This window comes from Lampris incognitus, chromosome 2 (genome assembly GCF_029633865.1).
Source record: "Lampris incognitus isolate fLamInc1 chromosome 2, fLamInc1.hap2, whole genome shotgun sequence".
NCBI lineage: Eukaryota > Metazoa > Chordata > Actinopteri > Lampriformes > Lampridae > Lampris > Lampris incognitus.
The window spans coordinates 16802422-16829584 of NC_079212.1; the positions used below are offsets into that span (position 1 = coordinate 16802422).

At 43.1% G+C, this 27163-nt stretch overlaps 1 protein-coding gene across 1 annotated transcript; it reads left to right on the top strand.

The window, feature by feature from the left end:
• The first annotated feature begins 398 nt into the window (after positions 1 to 398).
• cdh26.1 (cadherin 26, tandem duplicate 1) lies at positions 399 to 25644 on the top strand. Its single transcript, XM_056298737.1, has 17 exons — positions 399 to 428; positions 2214 to 2282; positions 2392 to 2484; positions 8914 to 9072; positions 9712 to 9859; positions 14744 to 14916; positions 15996 to 16124; positions 16284 to 16469; positions 16614 to 16704; positions 16735 to 16909; positions 16993 to 17138; positions 17358 to 17588; positions 17723 to 17944; positions 18517 to 18641; positions 19347 to 19412; positions 21789 to 21860; positions 23345 to 25644. The coding sequence occupies exons 1-17, from the start codon at positions 399 to 401 to the stop codon at positions 23546 to 23548; spliced, it is 2319 nt and encodes a 772-aa protein (XP_056154712.1). The 3' UTR covers positions 23549 to 25644.
• Positions 25645 to 27163: the final 1519 nt, after the last annotated feature.

The following is a 27163-nucleotide window of genomic DNA, read 5'->3' on the forward strand; positions in this document are numbered from 1 at the left end:
AAACATGCGGATAAAATCAATTGTGTCTTGGTTGCATTCTGTTCAAGTGTGATTTAAATAGTCAAGTATTTTGCTCTTGATTCCCCATGGGGAGAGTGTGATTATTTTTTTTATTTTTTTTGTAAAGCTTGCATAAGAGGGAACGAAACGCACATAAATCACACACACACACACACACACACACACACACACACACACACCTACACTCACACATTGCATGTAGTGAGTATGCACACAGGCTACATGAACAAACACGGCAGTTGCTGACTGAGCCAAGCCGTTGCCTGGAGGCACTGTGGGCCGTCCTCTGCGGCCTGCTGGTGCACACAATCTTAGATCCTTGTCGAGCAGGTGAATGCTCACATTCACACAGAGGATATCGCACCGACCAACTCAACATGCGGACCATTACTCTGTCTCTGCTGACGGTAGGAATGAAAGTACATACAACCCTTTGAAAATGCTGCGATAATGTACAAAAGTTAGAATGGCTTCAGAAATGTTAAGAGACCAAATCTCAACTACTTTCTTTTTTGGATTTAGCGGAAGTGAATCCTTTGGTTTTTTTTTGTTGCTTGAGAACTGGTTGAAAAAGTAACAAAATGTCTGCAACTTTAACACATTTTATGGTAAAATTTAAATGTAATGTCTTTCCTAAAAAAAAAGCAAATTCAAATCCATCCACTATACCGTAAAAAAGTCAATTTGCAGACTTATGTTGTTATCATCTGGGGTGCCAAGTTTTGCGAAAATGTTACATTAATTGTTAAGGCCATCAAGATTTTTCACCCTTTTCCGAAAGACCCCGTGATCTCAGCAGGTGCTGAAGTGTATCGAATGATTGGCTGTTAATGGTTTTTACTGAGCTTCACTTACGTCTGAAACTTTTTTTAATTTCTCTTAAATAACGTAAATTCCTTTCCACATGTTCACCCCAAAGTACTAAGTGTTGTTCAGTTTACCTTTTCTGCAACAAGACTGCCAAGTCTATAATTTGCTGCATAGCAGATGCATGCTTGGCAGCTTTTTGTCCCTGAGGTGAACATTAGCAGCCATGCTAAGATCGTCTCGAATGCACCGATATAAGAGGGGTGGGCAATCTGATCTTCAACGGGCCGGTGTGGGTGCAGGTTTTTGTTCCAACCAAGCAGTTACACACCTGATCCCACTAATCAACCAGTAGAGTTTTTGCTGAGGAACTTGATTAGGAGACACAGGTGTGTAACCGCTTGGTTGGAACAAAGACCTGCACCCACACCGGCCCTTTCTGGATGAGATTGCCCACCCAGCTAGCAGTATGAGATCAAGTTGGTCAAAGTTGCCAAAATGGCGGCGTGTTGCTTTAAACAAGTCTGCTGTCTTACCATATTGAAGTGTATTTATGAATCAACACCCTGTTCACAATGAATAGATATCGGCTAGAATTTAAAAAGAATTAAAAAAACAACAACAAAACAGCGCTTTACTCTCATGTTCTCACTTGAAGAACCCGAATGTCTCCATCGTGCACTTTATTGGTTTCCATTGTGCCAGGTAAGTGTCATGAATCACACAGCATCGAAAACAGTTTCATACATGGCTGTGGTCGCCGCGTTGTAACACTTGAGAATTGACAATTATCGGTTTGCCTGTCTCCCAACATGGCTAGCTAGGAAATAAAAAAACCTATTTAATGTGTGTTGGTCCGCGTGCATTGCCGTAGAAGACAGAAGGGCCACAAGAGGGTTTTTTTCCACCAATATATTAAGATGGTTTCCAGTGCTGTGAGCACAGTTTGCCCTTTCCTCTTCTGAAAGTCTGATAGGGCGTTCTTGTTACCACACCCTTCAAACTGGAATTTAATTGCCAAAACTAGGGGGGTAGGTGAGTTCAGTACGAACAGCACAAGAATAACACGCATCAGAAAGTCCCATCTACTCATACTATATGTCTTTATGCAATGGAAACTGATGGAAAGTCGGACATCTTGACAGACACAGCGACACTAAGAGGTAAAGAATTGAAAATCAAAATTCAAGCATGAAAAAAAAATTGTGGGCCAAAAAAAAAACCAAAACCACAGGCTTGCTCATGATAACGAGCCAGGTTTCCTCAGTAAGCATGTATGGACCACACCTTCCAGACAGTGTTAGAGTAGCTGATGAAACGAAGGACCAGTTTAAAGTTTGTTTATGGTGATATCAGCATATACTAACTTTCCATATTATGATTAGGTTGTCCTAACATTAAGTCTGGCAGAAAGAGATGGCAACAACCACAAGACGAAGGACCGTGCAAAGCGGGTAAGTGTTAGACATTAATGGGGCTTCAGACTTTATTCCATTTGAAGCAAAACAGATGTAACTGAGATCATAACACGGCCCACCTCTCATTCATTTTTACGTCCAACAGGAAGCCCTGTCGCGCTCTAAAAGGAGGTGGGTTCTGTCCACCATTGAGCTGGTGGAGGAAGACCCTGGCCCTTTCCCAAAAGTGACCACACAGGTGAGGACATTTTGATTTTACAAATCAATTAATCAACCAATCAATCAAACTTTTTTTTATATATGTAGCACATTTTTACATGTTAAAATAGAATGCAATGCAGTTTACCTTAAATGAAAGCGCACAACTTAAAATAAGTAGTAAGAAAATAAGTATATAAGTAAAATTCAAAAACTAAAAGTATGGAAAAAAATCAAACCTTAACAAGATAGTGTGAAGAAGATAAGTAAAGCAATGGCTCATCATCATTGCTCAACATGACAATTCAGTATTTTTGAGTCCAGCTTGTGAAGTAATACTTGGGGTAGTATTGGTCGAGGATCAATGACCACACCGGGTTATAGAACTCAGGTTTAATCGTGGCTCAGTAGGCAGACGTAATAACCATACATGGTAGTGGTGTAACCATAATAACAGTCCGGGTAGTACATAAGTGTAGTTCCAGTGGATATACATGGCGTTATATCACTACATCCCCCCTGTTTAGTTTTCAATTTTTTCATTACACAGAGGTTGCCTTCTCTCTTTTTTTTTTTTTAAAGACAACACACTCAGAATTGTCCATCTCAAAAAACAATAAACATATTCAGAGCCCTCCTTTTGTGTGTGATTGTCTCTACTCATAGTCCTTGTAGTGAGCTGGTTTGGAAACAGCTCTTCCATATCTTGTGCGTACTGTCTTGTGTGTTTCACAGGTTTGGCTGGAAGAAGTTCCAGCTGCATGAGTGTCCTGTTGAGGTTCTGTGAAGCGGGTTCTTGCGCTCCTCAGTGCATGGGGGTGGTGAATTTCCCGCAGGTGGCTCCTGCCACGTCTGAGTTTGTTCCCATTTGATGTTTGCACAATGTACACTACCGTTCAAAAGTTTGGGATCACCCAAACAATTTTGTGTTTTCCATGAAAAGTCACACTTATTCACCACCATATGTTGTGAAATGAATAGAAAATAGAGTCAAGACATTGACAAGGTTAGAAATAATGATTTGTATTTGAAATAAGATTTTTTTTACATCAAACTTTGCTTTCGTCAAAGAATCCTCCATTTGCAGCAATTACAGCATTGCAGACCTTTGGCATTCTAGCTGTTAATTTGTTGAGGTAATCTGGAGAAATTGCACCCCACGCTTCCAGAAGCAGCTCCCACAAGTTGGATTGGTTGGATGGGCACTTCTTTGAGCAGATTGAGTTTCTGGAGCATCACATTTGTGGGGTCAATTAAACGCTCAAAATGGCCAGAAAAAGAGAACTTTCATCTGAAACTCGACAGTCTATTCTTGTTCTTAGAAATGAAGGCTATTCCATGCGAGAAATTGCTAAGAAATTGAAGATTTCCTACACCGGTGTGTACTACTCCCTTCAGAGGACAGCACAAACAGGCCCCAACCAGAGTAGAAAAAGAAGTGGGAGGCCGCGTTGCACAACTGAGCAAGAAGATAAGTACATTAGAGTCTCTAGTTTGAGAAACAGACGCCTCACAGGTCCCCAACTGGCATCTTCATTAAATAGTACCTGTTAGAGCCTGTTTGTGCTGTCCTCTGAAGGAAGTAGTACACACCGGTGTAGGAAATCTTCAATTTCTTAGCAATTTCTCGCATGGAATAGCCTTCATTTCTAAGAACAAGAATAGACTGTCGAGTTTCAGATGAAAGTTCTCTTTTTCTGGCCATTTTGAGCGTTTAATTGACCCCACAAATGTGATGCTCCAGAAACTCAATCTGCTCAAAGAAGTGCCCATCCAACCAATCCAACTTGTGGGAGCTGCTTCTGGAAGCGTGGGGTGCAATTTCTCCAGATTACCTCAACAAATTAACAGCTAGAATGCCAAAGGTCTGCAATGCTGTAATTGCTGCAAATGGAGGATTCTTTGACGAAAGCAAAGTTTGATGTAAAAAAAATCTTATTTCAAATAAAAATCATTATTTCTAACCTTGTCAATGTCTTGACTCTATTTTCTATTCATTTCACAACATATGGTGGTGAATAAGTGTGACTTTTCATGGAAAACACGAAATTGTTTGGGTGATCCCAAACTTTTGAACGGTAGTGTAGCTCCTTGGCTCATCGCACTTTGTACAACGGTGGCTGGATACCAATCCCTTTTTCCTTGTTTAGGACAGATACGTGCTGTCCGGGACCGAGTGGAGGTAGTTCTCTGCCGCTGCTGCGGTCATGATGTTCCTTCATGTTTGCTGTTCTCTGCTCCAGGTGGAGTCGGTTTTCCTCCTTGCCCGGGTCCCCTCGACTCGGCAGCAGGGTGGTGACCGGCCTTCCGAAGATCAGTTCTGCTGGTGATGGTAGTTTACTGTCAATGGGTGTTGCTCTGACCTGTAGTAAGGCCACTTGTATGTTACCTCCTTGTCTCATGGTTTTCTTCACAATGGATTTGATGTGTCGCACATGCCTCTCAATGAATCCATTGCTTTTTGGATAGTGGGGTGAGCTTGTCACGTGCCTGATTCCCCAGTCAGCCGTGAATTTCTGGAACGCGTGCCCTGTGTACTGGGGTCCATTATCTGTAAGTATCTCGTCAGGCCTTCCAAAAAGAGACATGTACATTTCCATTTTTTGTGCAACTGCCCGGCTGGACACAGGCATGGGCATTTCATCCACTAGAGGGAACTTAGAATATCTGTCCACAATCAGTAAATACTGATGTCCATCGATCTCGAATAGATCAGAAGCTAGGGATTGCCATGGTTTTGACGGTGTGTTGTGTGGGTTGAGAGGTTGCTTTGGATTTGCATCCTGATGTTCCACGCATACGCTACATGACCTGCAGACTCTTTCGATGTCATCGTTCATTCTGATCCAGTAGACACTTTCTCTCGCCAGTCGCCGTGTCTTTTCGATGCCCTGGTGTCCTACATGCAGCTGTTCGAGTATAGAATCAGTCATGGAGTCTGGGATGAGCACCTGTCTGCCTTTGAATATGACTCCTGCTTCAACTGCGAGCTCATCTCTGAATGACCAGTACTCACGTAGTTGTCTTGGTAGAGCTTTGATGTTGTCTGGCCATCCCTGGTGGATCAGCTCTTTCAGTGCATTGAGTCTGGGGTCGCTGGTGGTTTCCTGGCTGAGTGCGTCCTGTTTCTCGGGAGAGAAGTTTATCATTGCAACAGTGAGCATCTCTGGATCCTCGACTTCTGCCTCTATTCCGTCAATGCGCTCGTCCAGCTCGATGTTGCTGTTGTTCTCAGGGTTGGGTAGTCGGCTGAGTGTGTCTGCCAGGACCATCTGGTTTCCTGGTCGATACGTGACCTCGTAGTTGTATCCTTGTGTTTTTATCAGCATTCGCTGAAGCCGTGGCGGGGCAGCATGCAGTGGCTTTGTGCATATGGTAACGAGGGGTTTGTGGTCTGTAACTACAATGAATGACTTCCGATACAGGTAGGTATGGTATCGCTGCATTGCATAGACTATGGCCAGCATTTCTCGCTCTATGTTGCTGTACCTGGATTGGCAGTCATCCAGTGTCTTTGAGCCAAAAGCTATGGGTCTTTTGTTCTGCACTAATGCCATGCCCAGTCCTTTCTGTGATGCATCGACCTCAAGTGTCAGAGGTGTGCTTGGATCATAGTACTTCAGGCAGTCATGTTCGTTGATAACTGATTTCAGGTCCTCAAAGCTCTTTTGGTGGTCAGTGTCCCATGTCCAAGGCACGTCACTTTTCAGCAGCACCCTCAGTGTGTGTGCTTTGTCTGCGAACTTTGGGATGTAGGGTGACAGGTAGGTCAGCATCCCCAAGAATCCGCTCAGTTCATCTTTGTTCTGGGGTGTCGGCATTTTCTGGATGTCCCTGATTTTGGCTGTGTCAGGTTTGATACCTTTGTCTGTGTACAGGTTGCCAAAGAATGAGATGCTTGTCTGTTTGATTGTGCACTTGTCACTGTTGAACACAATACCTGTCTTGGCTGCTCTCTCCATCAGGTTGGTCAGGTTCCTGTCATGCTCCTCTTCGCTTGCTCCGTAGACTGCGATATCATCGGCTATGTTGACGACACCGTCGAGCCCCTCCAGGATTTGGTCCATCTTTGCCTGGAAGAGATCTTGAGAGACACTGAGACCAAATGGCAAACGTTTCCAGCAGTATCTACCAAATGGAGTTCGGAATGTGGTTAGCAGTTGTGACTCTTCCTCTAGGTGTGTTGACCAATATCCAGCTTTTGCGTCAAGTTTGCTGAATATTTTTGCATTTGCAAACTTCGGGTTCAGTTCCTCCACAGTAGGAATCTTGTGTGGGCATCTCCTAAGGCTGGCATTAAGCTTTTGGGGGTCTAAGCATATGCGAAGGGAACCGTCTTTCTTTGTGCTGTATGCCAGACTCGAGCACCAGTCTGTGTGCTGTTCTACTTTTCTTAACACATCTTGTTTGACTAGGTTATACAGTTCATCTTTCAGTTTGTCTTTGATGCGAATGCTGCACTTACGTGGTGGGTCTATGAATGGTTCGGCATCCTTTTTCAGGAAGAGCTTGGCCTTTCCACTGAAGTTGCCAATTTTGTCAAACTGGTCTGGGTATGCTCTCTTTAGGTCTGCACTGTTAGATATGGTCATTTTGGGTTTTGTCTGTCTTGTGTTGACTTTTTTCTGGTTTGCATGTCCTTTCTCGGTCACTGCATCTACATTGACAGTCACTAGGTTTAACAGTTCACATGTTGGCAGCCCAACTATGGCTGGCCCTGGTACGTCTACAACATAGAACTTTGCATTGATCCATTTGGATTCTTTGTACTGGCATGGAATGTCAATGGTGCCTAGGCAGGGGATGGCGTGACCACTGTATGCAGATAGCATCCTGTTGGTTTTTTTCAGTCGTTTCTGGGTGCATGCATTTTCACCGTACATCTGCTTGAAGGTACGCAATGGGAGTGTGTTGCCTGACGCACCTGTGTCTATCTTCAGACGTAGTGTGTATCCACGACCAGGTAGGTCAGGTGGTGTCACCTTCAGGACTGTGTACGCCTCCTCTCTGGCCGGCTTGCTGTCTATGCTATGCATGCACTTTTCACTGATAGTTATGGAGTGGAACTGTTTCTGGTAAGTACTTTCGTTCTCACTGTCTGTTTCACTGCTACTCTCTACAGCATGTATGCGAGTCCTGCTCTGTTGCTTTTTGTCTATATAGGGTTTGCGCTTGTGCTGTTTGTCTTGTGGTGTGTGGGACTTGCTTCCCCCGCTCCTGCTCTGGCTGGAGTGTTCCTGGCACTCTCGTTTGGCCTTCCTGCAGCACCGCTCCCAGTGACCTTTTGCACCACACGCATTGCATTCATCATCATATGCAGGACATCGACGTGGTTTGTGGCTTCTCCCACAGTTACGACATATGCAGTCCCTGTCCACAGCGTGGATTCTCTCATTGTGTGACAGGCTAAGTTTGTCTAACTGTTCATTGCCTGCTGTCAGGGCTTCATATTTTCGTCCCTCGGCCAGAACCCCTGCTAAGGAATATCCTTTTGGTTTGCTGTATAGATCATTCCTCAGGGCATCATGGGGAGTGCTCGCAATAATAAGCTCAATCATACGCTCGTTAAGCTCTTCGTCTGAAAACTGACATTTCTGTGCTAGTGTTCTGGCTCTGGTCACAAAATCATCAATATTCTCATCTGGTTTCTGTCTGTGTTGCATCAGTTGCAGTCTATGGATTCTGAAATTTACGTTCAACTTTAGCTGTTTTTCAAAGAAGTCCCATAGTTTGGCAGGCTTTTTCTTTTCATCATCGGTGAGACCACTGGCGTTCAGTCTTTTTAATCCTTCATCTCCGATTCCACGACATATTTTCCTAGCTTGTTTAGCTGCGCCATTTATTTATTCATCTTCTAAATACAGAGTCATTTTCTGTCTATACAGTGAAATTGCCTCACCCTGGTCCGGGTCGGACCAATTCATCGTCGGTAGATGCTATGCCACGACGTCTCCTGTTACTAGCTAGCTAGTTAGCTTTGCGGCTAGCTCAGCTCCGGCGCACTCTTGCTTGAATGATGACAGAAATTATCCACGGACAATTTTATCAGTCTATCTTCATTCTTCATAGAGAGTACTTTACCGCTGCCACCATGAAGTAATACTTGGGGTAGTATTGGTCGAGGATCAATGACCACACCGGGTTATAGAACTCAGGTTTAATCGTGGCTCAGTAGGCAGACGTAATAACCATACATGGTAGTGGTGTGACCATAATAACAGTCCGGGTAGTACATAACACCTAGTGTAGTTCCAGTGGATATACATGGCGTTATATCACTACAGCTTGCACTCTTGATTAGTGTGGATAGGACCTGCTAACACTAAGAAAGTGTGTGTGTGTGTGTGTGTGTGTGTGTGTGTGTGTGTGTGTGTGTGTGTGTGTGTGTGTGTGTGTGTGTGTGTGTGTGTGTGTGTGTGTGTGTGTGTGTGTGTGTGTGTGTGTGTGCATGTTTCTTATTTATCACCAGATGTTCAATGACAAGAAAGATATCGCGCCAGACCGTAAGTATCGTATCAGTGGCATGGGTGTGACCGAGGAGCCGTTGGGAGTGTTCTCCATCGATGACCACACTGGAGTAGTCTATGTCCACAAGGCTATCGACAGGGAGACATATTCATTCTTCCATGTGAGCATGCAGCAGGATATACAGAATAACGTGCACTGGAGAAATTACTTTGCCGCTTTCTATGCAGTGGTGCCCCCAAGGGGTGGCCAGGGGTGGCCACGGCCACCCTGATACTATCCCTGGCCCCCCCGCCGCCCCCTCAGCCACGAGTCGCATATGCAGAATATGCTTCTGATTATGCACAATATGCTTCTATCTGATATTTTACATTAGGTGCTGTTCATTTAAATCAATAATGTATATTTTTCTTAACTCTCATATTGACAGTTTTCAACTAGCCTATACAGTATACTACAACAGCATCATAGAATTCCTGAAATTCAGTCATGGCTTTTGGTTTTGGTGTGCCACCCCAAGATTTTCAGTGGCCTCATTTGGCCACCCCTATGAAAAATGTCTGGGGGCGCCACTGTTTCTATGACACTGCATTTTCTTTAGAACTGAATATTATTTATTCATGTTAAGGAACACAATAAATTATGTAACTAATTTGATCTATCTATCTATCTATCTATCTATCTATCTATCTATCTATCTATCTATCTATCTATCTATCTATCTATCTATCTATCTATCTATCTGTCTATCTGTCTGTCTGTCTGTCGTTCTGTCTGTCTGTCTTGTTACCTCCACCAACAGATAAAGTTTGACATATTGGACAGAATGACCGGTGAGCTTAAGGACAGGACACTGGCTTTTGATGTGGCAATAAAGGATATCAATGACAATGCACCTTACTTTGACCCTGCTTTAATAAAAGCGAACGTGAAGGAGAATTTTAAAGAAGGTGGGTATGGGTTCGATAATGATGCGAATCACAATGTGTACGCATGCACACATATTTCATGTGTTTAGAATGCTTCTTTTTTTAATTTGGAAGACGATGATGATAGATGGATGATGGATGGATATTTAGATCGATAGATAGATCGATAGATAGATAGATTTTCATGGCTACTGGGTCCATGCCACCCAGTTTTCCTTATGTCTGCCTGTATTACTGCTTGACGTGGGCAAGGCACTCCTTCCCTGTCCTTCCCCGCCACTCATCCATACCTGTCTTCCATCAAGTTCATTGACCCCTGCAGCAAATCTATCCCGGCTCTTCACCCACTCATCGCCGGATTGTTGCCTCAGCTACAATTGGTAGAGAAACGCTTCAGGCCTCTCTAATTATTTAGAGATGGTTCCTCGTGCTTTGTTTACCTATGTTTCTCGTGTTATCCTGAGCGAAACGTTGTCTCCTCTCCTGTGCCCAGGATCCTCTCTCACCTGCTTATCTGCCTGCCTGCTTCCGCTAGCCATCTCCGCACTTATTTTGCCACCATTCCGTTTCCTTTTGTTAATAAATCCATCTCATTTATTCATCTCACACTACAAATCACAACGTAGATCGATAGATAATTGTCAAGAAGGCACGTATATATATATATACACTACCGTTCAAAAGTTTGGGATCACCCAAACAATTTCGTGTTTTCCATGAAAAGTCACACTTATTCACCACCATATGTTGTGAAATGAATAGAAAATAGAGTCAAGACATTGACAAGGTTAGAAATAATGATTTGTATTTGAAATAAGATTTTTTTTACATCAAACTTTGCTTTCGTCAAAGAATCATCCATTTGCAGCAATTACAGCATTGCAGACCTTTGGCATTCTAGCTGTTAATTTGTTGAGGTAATCTGGAGAAATTGCACCCCACGCTTCCAGAAGCAGCTCCCACAAGTTGGATTGGTTGGATGGGCACTTCTTGCGTACCATACGGTCAAGCTGCTCCCACAACAGCTCAATGGGGTTCAGATCTGGTGACTGCGCTGGCCACTCCATTACCGATAGAATACCAGCTGCCTGCTTCTGCTCTAAATAGTTCTTGCACAATTTGGAGGTGTGTTTAGGGTCATTGTCCTGTTGTAGGATGAAATTGGCTCCAATCAAGCGCTGTCCACTGGGTATGGCATGGCGTTGCAAAATGGAGTGACAGATGGCGTCAGGCATTCTTCCAGCATCTTTTCATTTGTTCTGCGTCTCACAAACGTTCTTCTTTGTGATCCAAACACCTCAAACTTGGATTCATCCGTCCACAACACTTTTTTCCAGTCTTCCTCTGTCCAATGTCTGTGTTCTTTTGCCCATCTTAATCTTTTTCTTTTATTGGTCAGTCTCAGATATGGCTTTTTCTTTGCCACTCTGCCCTGAAGCCCAGAATCCCGCAGCCGCCTCTTCACTGTAGATGTTGACACTGGTGTTTTGCGGGTACTATTTAATGAAGATGCCAGTTGGGGACCTGTGAGGCGTCTGTTTCTCAAACTAGAGACTCTAATGTACTTATCTTCTTGCTCAGTTGTGCAACGCGGCCTCCCACTTCTTTTTCTACTCTGTTTAGAGCCTGTTTGTGCTGTCCTCTGAAGGGAGTAGTACACACCGGTGTAGGAAATCTTCAATTTCTTAGCAATTTCTCGCATGGAATAGCCTTCATTTCTAAGAACAAGAATAGACTGTCGAGTTTCAGATGAAAGTTCTCTTTTTCTGGCCATTTTGAGTGTTTAATTGACCCCACAAATGTGATGCTCCAGAAACTCAATCCGCTCAAAGGAAGGTCAGTTTTGTAGCTTCTGTAACGAGCTAAACTGTTTTCAGATGTGTGAACATGATTGCACAAGGGTTTTCTAATCATCAATTAGCCTTCTGAGCCAATGAGCAAACACATTGTACCATTAGAACACTGGAGTGATAGTTGCTTGAAATGGGCCTCTATACACCTATGTAGATATTGCACCAAAAACCAGACATTTGCAGCTAGAATAGTCTTTTACCACATTAGCAATGTATAGAGTGTATTTCTTTAAAGTTAAGACTAGTTTAAAGTTATCTTCATTGAAAAGTACAGTGCTTTTCCTTCAAAAATATGGACATTTCAATGTGATCCCAAACTTTTGAACGGTAGTGTATATATATATATATATATATATATATATATATATATATATATATATATATATATATAGCGTTTTTTTTCTCCGGAAACCATCAATGGTGTTGATAAAAGTGCTCAACAAATTAGCATATATATATATATATATATATATATATATATATATATATATATTCCATTAATTATTTAATTATATAAGTTGTATTTTATATATAATCCATTATTTTGAAGATCAAATGGTGGAAGTTGAAGAAGGAAGACTGTTGTGTGGAGTTCAGGCAGGAGTTAAGACAGGCACTGGATGGTAGTGAAGAGTTGCCAGATGGCTGGACAACCACTGCAGAAATAGTGAGGGAGACAGCTAGGAAGGTACTTGGTGTGTCATCAGGATAGAGGAAGGAAGACAAGGAGACTTGGTGGTGGAATGAGGAAGTACAGCAAATTATACAGAGGAAAAGGTTGGCAAAGAAGAAGTGGGATAGTAAGAGAGATGAAGAAAGTAGACAGGAGTACAAGGAGATGCAGCGTAAAGCAAAGAGAGAGGTGGCAAAGGCAAAGGAAAAGGCGTATGGTGAGTTGTATGACAGGTTAGACACTAAGGAAGGAGAAAAGGACTTGTACCGATTGGCTAGACAGAGGGACCAAGCTGCAAAGGATGTGCAGCAAGTTAGGGCGATCAAGGATAGAGATGGAAATGTGCTGACAAGCGAGGAGAGTGTGCTAAGAAGGTGGAAGGAGTACTTTGAGGGGCTGATGAATGAAGAAAATGAGAGAGAGAGAAGGTTGGATGATGTAGGGATAGTGAATCAGGAAGTTCAGCGGATTAGCAAGGAGGAAGTGAGGGCAGCTATGAAGAGGATGAAGAATGGAAAGGCAGTTGGTCCTGATGACATACCTGTGGAGGCATGGAGATGTTTAGGAGAGATGGCAGTGGAGTTTTTAACTAGATTGTTTAACACAATCCTGGAAAGAGAGGATGACTGAGGAGTGGAGAAGAAGCATACTGGTACCGATTTTCAAGAACAAGGGCGATGTGCAGAACTGTAACAACTACAGAGGTATAAAGTTGATCAGCCACAGCATGAACATTTGTGAAAGAGTAATAGAAGCTAGGTTAAGAGGAGAGGTGATGATCAGCGAGCAGCAGTATGGTTTCATGCCATGAAAGAGCACCACAGAGGCGATGTTTGCTTTGAGAATGTTGATTGAGAAGTATAGAGAAGGCCAGAAAGAGTTGCATTGTGTCCTTGTAGATTTAGAGAAAGCTCATGACAGAGTGCCGAGAGAGGAGGTGTGGTATTGTATGAGGAAGTCAGGAGTTGCAGAGAAGTATGTAGGAGTGGTGCAGGATACGTATGAGGGAAGTGTGACAATGGTGAGGTGTGCGGTTGGAATGACAGATGGGTTCAAGGTGGAGGTGGGATTACATCAAGGATCGGCTCTGAGCCCTTTCTTGTTTGCAATGGTGATGGACAGGTTGACGGACAAGATCAGGCAGGAGTCTCCATGGACGATGATGTTCGCGGATGACATTGTGATCTGTAGCGAGAGTAGGGTGCAGGTTGAGGAGAGCCTGGAGAGGTGGAGGTATGCACTGGAGAGAAGAGGAATGAAAGTCAGTAGGAGCAAGACGGAATACCTATGCGTGAATGAGAGAGAGGACAGTGGAATGGTCAGGATGCAAGGAGTGGAGGTGACAAAGACATCTGAGTTTAAATACTTGGGGTCAACTGTCCAAAGTAACGGGGAGTGCAGTAGAGAGGTGAAAAAGAGAGTGCAGGCAGGTTGGAGTGGGTGGAGAAGAGTGTCAGGAGTGATTTGCGACAGAAGGGTATCAGCAAGAGTTAAAGGGAAAGTTTACAAGATGGTTGTGAGACCAGCTATGTTATATGGTTTGGAGACAGTGGCACTGACGAAAAGACAGGAGGCGGAGCTGGAGGTGGCAGAGTTGAAGATGCTAAGATTTTCACTGGGAGTAACGAAGAAGGACAGGATTAGGACCGATTATATTAGAGGGACCGCTCAGGTTGGACGGTTTGGAGACAAAGCAAGAGAGGCAAGATTGAGATGGTTTGGACATGTGTGGAGGAGAGATGCTGGGTATATTGGGAGAAGGATGCTGAATATGGAGCTGCCAGGGAAGAGGAGAAGAGGAAGGCCAAAGTGGAGGTTTATGGATGTGGTGAGGGAAGACATGCAGGTGGCTGGTGTGACAGAGGAAGACGCAGAAGACAGGAAGAAATGGAAACGGATGATCCGCTGTGGCGACCCCTAACGGGAGCAGCCGAAAGTAGTAGTAGTAGATATAATCCATTATTTTGCTCCTTATTTGTTGAGCCCTTTCTCTACCGTTGAGTGTTTCTTTTAAATAAGTTATTTTATATATATTATATATATGCATGCAATTTCCGTTAATTATGTAATTATGTAATTTTATTTTTTTGTATTACAGATCAATAGATAGATATATAGAATAGATGAATACCATTGATAAGAAAACAGGAGAAGTCACTCCAGTGAAGATGGACAGGCATTTGCCCTATGTTGACAGGAGCAACCTTTACAAAGTTTCAGTCATTGCTATAGATGACGGTATGAATGATGGCACGTGTATACCAGATAGATAGATAGATAGATAGATAGATAGATAGATAGATAGATAGATAGATATATAGATAGATCGTATATTAGTAGTTTTACCATTACATTCTGACATTTCTCAATTCACCTAAGGTTATTTGCCAGTGCGACTGCAAGCCTGGGACACTGATGAGGATAAAACCCCCAACTCCACCGTTACTATCAGCATCCTCTCCCAGCAGCCCAGCGAACCAAAGATTAATGTGGTTCAGGATGCAGGCTCCAAATCAGGACAACTCACCTTTGAAGGTTGCTTTGATTATGATGTGAGTGTCATCCCACACAAACACACAAACTCACACTTGGGGTGTTTGTAATATGGTGGGTTTTAGATCATTTGTCATGTTCTAAAGATGAAATTGCAACGGCATGCAAAAATCTAGGTATGCTCCCATCAAACCCAGCCAGGGGAACAAAGACTAAGCTTTCAGTTCCTATTTTGCTTGAAATATCCCTTTTTTTCTGCACTCCCTGTTCCTCCTCCTCTTCACACTCACACGAAAACAGGAAATCTCACCACGCCTCGGGAAATTTCAAAACACAAATCTTCAAGAGGATTGCTAATAAAATGACTGCTTTAATTATCATGACTTTATCATCAGGACTTTTTTTTGCCATAATGATTGTGTAGTGAACATTTTATGATTGCCTGAAAAGCCCACACACACACACACACCCACACACACGCACACACACACACACACACACACACACACACACACACACACACACACACACACACACACACACACACACACACACACACACACACACACACTTTCTAATCTTGTGGGGACTGAAATTTTATGTAAAGGTAAAAATCCTATTTCACTATCCGCAAACTCCAAAATTAACCCCAACCCCAACCATTAGCCTAACCTTAAACAAAAGATGATGAAAAGCAACCCACATTTAATCCTAACTTTAACCCTTAATTCTGAGCCTAATTCTAATGCCTAATAATAATACTAGACCTATGTCTAACTATAACATTAATTCAAAGAAGGTTGAATCAGTTCATCTGGATACAACGTTTATTGACAGATTGACGTATCCGTCAATAAACGTTGTATCCAGATGAACTGATTCAACCGTCTTTGATTTTCTTACCTGGATTACTGAGCATGCATCAAGACATAACACTAATTGTAACTCTGGCCTTAAACCTCATCGTTAGTCCAGAAATAGCTCTTTTTTCCCACGGGGACCTGATATTATCCCTCACATGGCAGGCGACCCAGACTTTAAGGACATTGGGTCCCCAATGAGAATCGGAAAAACAAATACAAACATATACACACTTAGCAATTTCTTGTTATAATATACATGTTTTTACATTTTGCAGAAATCCAAGAATTACAAAATCATTATCCAAGCTAAAGATCATGGAAAGCCTCCCATGTCGTCCACCGCCACTGTAATTCTCAATATCATTGACTCAAACAGTTATGCACCCAAGTTTAAGGAAAAGACGGTAAGTGTTGGATATATTTGTAATAATAAAGGTCAGTCGAAGTACAAATGTGTTGCCAGTAAAATCTTTCATTGAGGAAAAACTGTTCTATTCTTAAGCAAGGTGTTAAAAAATTATATCATTAAAAAGATTAAAAAAAACATAATCTTGCCTGTCCAGTACAACGGCGAGGTGTTGGAGATGGAAATCAACAAGGAGATTTTGAGAGTTGCTGTGGAAGACAAAGACACCCCTAAGACCCCTGGCTGGCGTGCCACGTACTCTATCATACGCGGCAATGAAGAAGGAAACTACAAAATTGAGACTGACCCCGAAACTAATGAGGGCATATTGACCGTTGTCAAGGTAAACATGCTTTCCTTTCATCCATCCCCCAAGCTCTTGGCTGTAATGTGAAACACTGAAATGTGAGCATCTACATTAACCATTGGTATGTTGTGAACTGTACCGTAACTACAGTATAGACTTCAATTACGGTTTACCTTTCAGGGTAAGGATTTTGAGAGGACAACCTTGACCACACTGCAGATTGAGGTGCAGAATGAGGAGCCACTGTTTGTGTGTGGTGCTGGTGCTCCTGGTGCTCCTGGTGCTCCTGGTGCAGCGACAGTCAAACCTCCACCTGCTGATTCAGTTAACATCACAATCAAAGTGATCGACGTCAATGACCCACCTGAGTTTGAAAAGGTTCTGGTTGACGTGTACCGGAGGGAGGAGGCGGAACCAGGGGAGGTGCTGAACATACCAAAGGTTATGGACGTGGATTCGGATGTTAACAATACCCGGTTTGTGCCTACTTTGTTTGTGGTACAAAAACATTCCCCCCCCAACTCCTCTGTACTCTCTAACAATCTGCCTTTATGTTCAGGTATGAGCTGATAGAGGATCCAGCGGGATGGGTGTCCATCGATAAGAAAACAGGAAAACTCACCGCAGTGCAGAGGATGGACAGAGAATCGCCCTTTGTTGACAAGAACAACATTTACAAAGTTTTATTCATTGCTATAGATGATGGTATGAGATGGCAAGTGCACTAGATAGATAGATAGATAAATAGACAGACAGACACATATAGATTGTGAAGTTAGTTCATAATTAGGTAAATAGATGCATAGAAAATTAAGTGAATAAATAAATAAATAAACATAAGCTATATTGCTTACATGAACATACACAAATGAAGTGGCTGTTAACGCTGTAATAAACACATTATGTAACTGCATTGCCTCCAAGGGGTTCCTCCAGCCACAGCAACAGGCACCGTCCTGATCCACTTGGGAGATATCAATGACATCACACCCAAGCTGGTCAACAATAGCATTGTTATGTGTGGCAACAAGGTCAATAAGATCATGGTGCCTGCCAAGGATGAAGATGCCCCTCCTTTCAGCGGGCCCTTCACCTTCTCCCTTGGGGGCGAGGACAAAACACTGAGCCAGTTTTGGAAACTAGACCCTTCCACAGGTGAGACGACCCCCTCCCTCCGTAACCATCACATATTTGCCCCATGGGAAGTCACTGGATCGTATTAACACAGGGTGTTTCAGTCAAAGAGGGGGGTTTGTTTTGAGTCCTCCTGTCTCTATGTGCTGCTCTAGGTGATGCAGGTGGGCTTGTTAGCCTGAAGAGCTTGGCCTACAACAACTACTCGGTTCCCCTGGTTATTCAGGACCAGCAGGGCATTGCGTCAGCAGAAACTTTGGAGGTTATTGTGTGTGACTGCGGAACTGGGGAAGTGTGTCGTGAGAATCTGCCACTTTCAGCCGGCCTTGGTTCACCTGGCATAGGCCTGATCATTGCAGGACTTCTTCTGTTTCTGTGTGAGTGGTGTATTCTGAGACATTGAAGGAAATGGGCTATTACTGTGCCATACTAAAGCCAATACTATTGTGTTTTCTCATTACTCCCGGGTAGGGTCTTCTCAATATATTTCAGCATTAAGCTGATACACAAAAAAAAAAACATATCACCAAATATATGTCAAGAAACCCAGCTTCATTTTTTCTGGTGTCCATTTACGGTTTTAAGTTCACACTGTGGTTATTCAGCCTGTTGAATTCATCGTGTTGAACAATGAGAAAAGTGGTTTCTTCTAGCCATATATTTCTGCTGTAGGTATTCATACATCAAAGTAGCGGTGACAGTTCTCGCTCAGTGTTGTTATGAGAGATGTTTTGTTTGGTCTAATTTCGTTCTGTGTTTGTGTTTGCATGTCTGTCTGTGTGATCTTTAGTGGTAAAATCAAACTTGTGGGAATTCAAAACGCTATAACTCATAAGAAGCTGCAGATCGCCACTTAATTGCTGATAGTTCTAAGTGTGCTTCCATCTGGTAGCATGACCTGCACCTTTGGTTGCCTTTGAAGCCCGAACTTGTTTTATTGTCTCTGCAGTGCTGCTGCTGTTATGTATGTGTGAGTGCGGAGGGAAGCAGTTCCAGCACATCCAAGTCCAGCAAGATGAGGGCTGCCAGACTCTCATAAAGTACAATGAAGAGGGAGGGGGCTCCACATGCCAGGTGTGTTCACAAGTGGTTGTGCTTGTGCATAACTCTCTGTGTGTGTGTGTGTGTGTGTGTGTGTGTGTGTGTGTGTAATAGACAGATTATTGCCAGCAATCGGACGAGAAACAAGTGCTGAATTTCTTTGAAAGTTACTCATTCTTTCCTTCCCACTTCTCTTTTCCATCATTCTTCTTTCTTTCTCATTTCCTTGTGTTATAATGGTTACTTCTCCACTTTTTTTTTTTTTAATTTATTTCTGATTTTTCCCTTTTTTCTCCCAATTTAGTGGCCAATTGATCCCTATTTTAATTCAAACACCCACCCTTGTATTGCATGCGTTCGCCAACTGCGTCTCTCCGGCCGGCAGTCTCGAAGGAAAGCGCCTCGCCACTTTCGTGACAATGCGAATCCAAGCCGAACCACTGTTTTTCCGACACACACAGAGACGCATTCACATGACGAACACAAGCCGACTCCGCCCCCCTCCCGAAGACAGCGTTGCCAATGATCGCTGCTTCGTCGAGTCCGGCCATAGTCGGATCTGACGAGACCGGGGCGCGAACCCCAGTCCCCAGTGGGCAACTGCATCGACACCAAGCCGATGCTTAGACCGCTACGCCACCGCGGACTACTTCTCCACTTTTTACTCTCTCAATTGGTCTCCTGATTTATACCTTGTCTTACCACTCTGTCCTCTTTCTCCCCTCTCCGACCTCCCAGGCTGAGCCTACCCTCATTCTGCCCCCCTTCAGCAGTACCGATGGACAGAAGCTGTCCTCAATGCAGGTACATGGCATTAAAAATGTCTTCCCTTCTTCCTTCGCCCTTTCATTCTGCCTCTTAGGGCTTACTAATCTGTTGCACATCCATGCATTCGGATATTCATTGAGTGTATTGGGAGTGTGTGATCAGCCAGGCATTGCCAAAGAGGTCGAGCTACTGATTCCATCAGAGTCACTGAGACATGTGTTTCAGAAAATCCATCCCCATGTTGAACGATGTGAATGATGGCCACACAATCCACGTAATTGATTTACTCTTTCTGTGACAGAAACATCAAGCCGTAAATAGTTGCCATATTTCCCGGACTACAAGTTGCTGGTTTTTTTTTTTTACTCGTCTGTCTAGTCCTTTAACGAAAGCGACTTATATACAATGTAATTTTGTCGAATGAATACGCTGCATTTCAGCTAAGGCCACTAGATGGCACTGTTTAATCTTGTGACTCAATTGAAAATGCTGTACCGCCCCTATAAATGCGACTTATACACCGGCACAGTTTATATATATATATATATATATATATATATATATATATATATATATATATATATATATATATGTTTTGTTTGTTTTTTGTTTGTTTTTTTTTTACCTCACAACAACACATTCTTTGCTGGGTGCCACTTGCACTCCAGTTTCAACTTATAGTCTGGGAAATACTGTATGTCACAAAGAGCTCACACACACAACTACTGTAGGCCGTTGTCATATGTTGCGTAAATATATGCATGACACATGAATTATGGAGTTTAAACAGGGCCACATAACAGCTGTTGTCATTCTGAACCATTCCACTTTCTCTGTAGTTGAAATGATGGATGTGGTTGTTTTTTTTTGCGTGATAAATCTTTTAACAGGGGACCGGACAAAACTTAAAGAAAATCTGTTGTAACACGTAGCGTGGAATACCAGCTTGGGAGTCTGACCTCAGGGGAGAGAAAATCAGGACACTTTATCCAGAAACAGTTGACATCTTCTAGACTGATCCTATTTGGCTGCTACAAATACGATTTACTGCACAAAACTGCAGGGTTACCTTCCATGTGTAATATCGAACACAAATGCAAGAATTTGCCTTGAGACATCTGTAGTTTTCCTGCAGTAAAAACATCTAGAACAAACCCCCATCATGCTCTCTTGAAAGCAATGCTGATAGTGCCATCCCGCTGATAACCAATTCCCCCTTGGAATGTCATCCAATGCTGTATACAAATTTGTGTTGTGTTATTAGGATTCAGGTCGTTCATGGTTCATGTTAATGATTCACGTTATGCATTTTGTTTGGTTGGATGTCGCAGACGACTGAAGTAAAACATCAAGAAATGTTGGAGGAAACCAGTCACCTGTTCAAAAGCTCCAGACACAACTTGGTGAGACACAGGGCATTGCTAACCAGTTTCTGTTTCTTTTGTCTTTTTTTTATAATTTTGAGGACCCTGAGATAAATTATTAGACTTAGATTATTATTAGACTTATCAGACTATTATTATTATCATTATTGTTATTATTATTGTTGTTGTTGTTGTTAGGCTACTGTTTTGCTTGAATGATCGTTCAAGCGTCAAGGCTTGGAGTGTTTGTAATTGGGTTGCAGATTCAATACGACATCAAATATCAGCTGAGGCTGATGTTATAGGAAATACACTATAGCATTGTTTGTGCCTACCTTTTTCATATAAAATTGGGTTTCTACCACTCAGTGTAACTGCCAGAAAGGGGAAAACGAAGGGAAATGTCTATGATGATAAGCTCGTTCTGAAGTACCAGTTGAGGATAAAACCCACAAGGTATACCTGCTGCTATTCTCTATTGTGCCCCTTGCTTCTTAGTTAAACATATACCCCCCCCCCCCACACACACACACAGATCAGCCTTCAGATGCCTCCAATGGGCGAGCAGCAGGCAATGGTTGAGGACGTCGGTGAAACTTACAGAGGGCGAAGAGTGGTGAGTGATAACTGTCTCCCTTTACACCCACAAGAGGACGCAATAACACCTTCTTTTAACATGAGACGTGCAACATGCTTAACCCTTAATGGGGTGATTCCACAAAGAAGTAATAGTGTGATGTGGACTTGGATGAGTCCCTCTCAACCACACAAGTACAAACTGGAGAAAGTTAGGTGACTGTCATGTGTATTCCCTCATTCCCAGTATTCAACATGGGCCACAAACAGGACACTCAACAGCAGGGTAAGTTCTTGTCCATATGCCTTGTTCCATGTTGTAGAGCGGAAGATAATCCTCCCTTCATTCTCCACGTGTGCATTCTGCTCCTTTTGTCCATGTACACCCAGTTGTACGGTTGTGTTTTGCATATATATATTTGCATTTCCGCTCAGCTGAGAGATTCTCACAATCCCTTTCTCTGTAAAACAGTATGGCTCTGCAGGGTTCTCACACTCGCTGTCCCTGCTGTCGGACCGCAACCTCACAGATCACATAGACAGGGTAAGATTTTGGACAGAGACATGACGGTCCTCATCTATTGCTCCGCCGTGGAGAGTATTTCAACGCACTGTGTGTGCAGAGCTTGTGGTTGTTGTTGTCGTCGTTATGATTTTAATTTCTGTCGGCGGTGGTGGTATTGTAGTTGCCTGTTATTAATCTGGCGATTGCTGTATGGTACGTGATGAATTTCCAAAACGAATATTGAACCAGTCAATCAGTCAGTCAGCCAATTCTGCACCTCATCCCTCTGGGAAGGCTGGGAAGAGGTTTCCTGCAGGTCATTTTGGGGCGATAAACCAACGCCGGGGTTGTTGGTTCACCTTTAAAGGGTTTTATCTGTATCTTCATCAGTTCATCTGAGGTTGTGTGCAGATGAACTGATTCAGCTTTCCGTGGTTTCCTTACCTGGATTATTGGGCATGCATAACGACACTCTACCTTTGTATTTGCCACCACACCCTCATCTGCAAACATTATCAAGGAGCAGGTGTTGTTACCACACATAGGTTAAACAACAAAATGGCCTTAATAACTACACGTATCATGTACCATGCATCAAAGCAGAATATGACTTATTATTGTTATCAAGTCATTTAAAAGCTGAAATCCTTGATTTCCCTGATCTGCACCTCCCTTTTGAAGGAGAAATACAAACGAGTTGTAGCTACCAACACGGGGATGGCCGGTTCGAGTCCCCGTGTTATGTCCGGCTTGGTCGGGCGTCCCTACAGAAACAATTGACTGTGTGGGTGTGTGTCCTGGTCGCTGCACTAGCGCCTCCTCTGGTTGGTTGGGGTGCCTGTTTGGGGGTGGGGAGGGGAAACTGGGGGGGGGGGGGATAGCGGGATCCTCCCACGCGCTACGTCCCCCTGGTGAAACTCCTCACTGTCAGGTGAAAAGAAGCGGCTGGCGACTCCACAAGTATCGGAGGAGGCATGTGATAGTCTACAGCCCTCCCCGGATCAGCAGAGGGGGTGGAGCAGTGACCGGGACGGCTCGGAAAAGTGGGGTAATTGGCCGGATACAATTTGGGAGAAAAGGGGGGGGGAGTTGTAACAGCCATTGTGGCTCATGTGCCAACAGTAAACATTTCCCACCCTTGTAAAAATGTCCTCCTCAGACCAAAGCTAACGCAAGTATGTCTTACAAACTACATCAGTTCATATGAGAACACTTTCGTGCTGTGATATTGACTGTAGAATTGGTTGATGACCTGTCCGACAGAAGGGCCGCCATGTCGTCTTCACACTTCAATCCTTTTTCCTGGCTGAGTAGTCCTTTGCTGCTGCACCAGCGTTTGTCCCACCAGCAGTATGTTAGTCTGATATAATCTGACGCCATGGTCCAAACTGATGAAATAACTGTTTATTAATGGAGCAAAAGCATGGATTTCAGCTTTAAGCCTTTTAGATGTGATCTGGTACACCCTGTAGTTGACTAACTGTGCACTGAAGCTTTCTGTTTGTGTCTCCTGGGTTTCACAGAGGCTGTCTACGATTGAGGAGGACCACCCGGTGTACCCACCCTGTCAGTACGCCTACGAGGGAGAGGGCAGCAGATGCAATTCGCTGGATGAACTGTCAATGGACCACCTGGAAGACGATCTGGACTTTCTGAATGATTTGGGGTCGAGGTTCAAGACCTTGGGAGGCATCTGTCACCAAAGCATGCGGGAAGGGGACGTATAAGTTTGAATCGTCTTGCTGAACTTGGATACTTGTGCCACTCAACTCTATTATCAGGGATTATAAGGGATTATAGACAGATCTGGCTTTTAGAGAGAGGATGACGCGTGTTAAGCCTCCACTCGACTGTGCCATGTCATATCAGGAAGACTGGCTCAAACGTTTGAAACAAGGATGAGACTTTCCATGGGTTTTTTTTTGTTGTTTTTGTTTTATTTTGTTTTTGCTTGCAGGGCAATGACTGATGGAATTAATGCACTGAGCAAATGTCACGCTCTGAAGGCTTCGTATGGCTTGGCGTTGGGACTGGGTGTGTTGACTTGGCTTTAGCGCTGCTACTTTTTGGCTGATGGCCACCATTGCTCATGAGGCATGAGATGCTGTTGGGAGCGCCTGATTTCTAGCTCTACTGGCTTTCTTGGGAAAAGTTTAATTGATGTAGTTTGATGAAAGGCTTTTGGTTGTTTTTTCTTTCTTTCTTTTCTTTCTTTCTTTTTTTTTAACGAAACACATCTTGAGTTTTGTGAGTTCCATGATTCCGGCCTGGATTTTTCCTTTTTTTTTTTTTTTTATAAGATGTCATACTCTCACCAGTCTGCTTTCCAAGAACTGCTTGACCCACACAATCTCGCATGAAGGAGAGGAAAACCAAAAGAAATTTGGCAGGTTTGATCTCACCAGCAAACCTCACCCATAACAGGACGATGGCATCTCGTCTGCTGAGTGCATGTGCTTTACCATCTGTTAACCTCTGCAGGCTGTTGTCATTTCTCTGGTGAGAGGTTAGTGCAGAAATCACATTATATATACTTTTAATGTGGACATGTATTGTTTCTCAGGTAACGTTGGTCATTGCATGGTAATTTGGGGTATCACATAAGTGAATCAATCACCTTTTCTGCTTTCATTGGGAAAAAACAAAAAACAAAAAACAAAAATTTATTCAGTATTCTAAGCTTCAAAAATGTGGAAGTTAAATTTCAGTACTGTACCTAATACATGTAATAGTGAAGTTATCACTTTGTAACAGCTGTGACTGTAAAAGAGCAGCTTACTGCACTTTAAAAAACAATTGTGTCAACCTCTTATATTTAGTTATATTTTTCAAAACAAAAGTCTTCTAGGGTCCGCGGTGGCGTAGCGGTCTAAGCATCGGCTTTGTGTCAATGCAGTTGCCCACTGGGGACCGGGGTTCGCGCCCCGGTCTCATCAGATCCCACTATGGCCAGACTCGATGAAGCAGCACTAATTGGCAACGCTGCCTTCGGGAGGGGGGCAGAGTTGGCTTGTGTTCGTCACATGAATGCGTGTGGGGTGGGGTGGGGGGACAAAAGCAGTGGTTCGGCCTGGAGTCACCTTGTCACGGAAGTGGCGAGGCGTCTCCTTCCCGAGACTGCCGGCCAGAGAGATGCAGTTGGCGAATGCATACAGTACGAGGGTGAAAGTTTGAACTAAAATAGGGATCAACTGGCCACTAAATTGGGAGAAAAAGGGAAAAATCAGAAATAAATTTATTAAAAAAAAGGCTTCATTAAATCCCACAGTTCAACCGATACTTATAAAAGGCCAGAAGAAAACTGCAATTCGGGTATTACAAAAAGAATATTTTAGTATTAAGGCCAAATACATGCAAGGGAAAGGTCTTAAACACTACATATATACTTTTAAACGTTATTTTTATCACCAGTCTTTTTACACTGAATTCTTAATAAAATATCCCTACCGAGTGTACACAAAGCTGCGTAAGTGTGACGATAAAAAGTCTAGTATTGTCATTAACAGTACTTAAAATCAGTGATCATATTTAACTTTTCATGTCTAAAAACCTCGAACAAAACATAATCAAACATCCAACAAAGTTTTTTGTTCGTAAATGAATAAATTTGTGTTTTTTTAAACCTTTGTCCATAGCTGTTCTCACTTGTCTCAGGAACTGTGGGGGAGTGTCCCTGTCCTCATTAATATTCATGAGCTTACCTTTGCGTAACAAGTACAAGCAAGAGTTGATGGTGAGGGTGGGCGGGGCTTCGTAGTTGATCATATCACCTGACAGGCTGTATGTGAACGATTATGTACATGATGACATCATAAGTATCATAAAAAAGTGGCTGAGAAAAGCTGGGCCATTTTCAATGGACTGCATTTCTATAGTGTTTTTTCCACAGCACTTTACAACTAATGCCACACACACACACACACACACACACACACACACACACACACACACACACACACACACACACATCGATGGCAGTGTCAACCATGCAAGGTAACAACTAGCAGTAAAGGTGTTAGGTATCAGGCTCAGGGACACCTTGACATTTTTGCCAGGAGGAGCCGAGGATAGAACCGGCAACCCTCCAGTTACCAGACCACCTGCTCTACCTCCTGAACCACTGCCGCCCTTAATTTTTTAAAAAAAAGGGGGGAAACTAGAAAGCCGAATTATCTATACATGAGTCTCTTTTTATCCACTCTTAAAAAGATGATACTTGCAGTTGTCTACAACAGCAACATGTAAAGGCTTGTTAGTCTGTGACAATTCCCTCAAGTCTGGCAGGCTTGTGCAACTTCTCCCCAGTACAAATAATGTTCAACATAAATGAATCTATCTGAGATGTAGTGATGATGACAACACCAACACCACCACAAACAACAACAACAGCGACAATAAAATACATGACATTTGCATAGCCCGTTGCTCAAATTCAAAGAAACTATAAGACAAAAGTGGCAAATACAAGCAATTCAAGACAAACAACCAAACAACAGCCAGTACAGAAATTCTTGTAATCCCTTAATCAAACATGTTTTGATCTAACCCCTCCATAAAATGTTAACATGGTGGCCCAGCGGTTAGCACTGTTGCCTCACAGCAAAAAGATCCTGGGTTTGAACTCCAGGCCGTCCCAGGTCCTTTCTGTGTGGAGTTTGCATGCTCTCCCCGTGTCTGTGTGGGTTTCCTCCGGGTGCTCCGGTTTCCTCCCACCATCAAAAATACATGCATGTTAGGGTTAACACGCCTGTCTGTGCCCCTGAGCAAGGCAATGGAAAGAACAACTGGAGCTGGTCACCGGGCGCTGCAGCGGCCCACTTCTCCTAGCTACACAGCCAGGATGGGTTCCCCATGGGGATTAATAAAGTATATGTTTTTCTTCTTTTACTGAGCTATAGAAGCCCTTTTGTGTGGTATCAGTCATTGTGAGGGACAGTAAAACTGGTGAATTGTTTGTTTGTGTTTTCATTCATATCAGAAGTCCAAAGTTGAGGTGTGGCGCTCAGAACCCTGGTTTGAACTCCTTTTCTCAAATGATTATTTGGCCTTTAGAGTCTATCAGCACATTCATCAACACAGCCTGGTAATATTACAGTTCACTAATGGCCATTTAAACTCCAGCCCATATAGGGCTAGTCACAATTCACTCTAAGCCTCACACATAGAAATGCCTTATTGCCTTTCCATGTTGAGTTTGTAGCCAGAGAACAGGCTTGGCCATAGAACAAGGCCAGTAAATTAATTATATTTAGTCGGAACTTAAATATGGTTCTGTAGGCCTCATCTCCAAAACCATCAGGGTGAAGAGAGCCAAGAAAAAATATCTGTTATAAAAGGACACT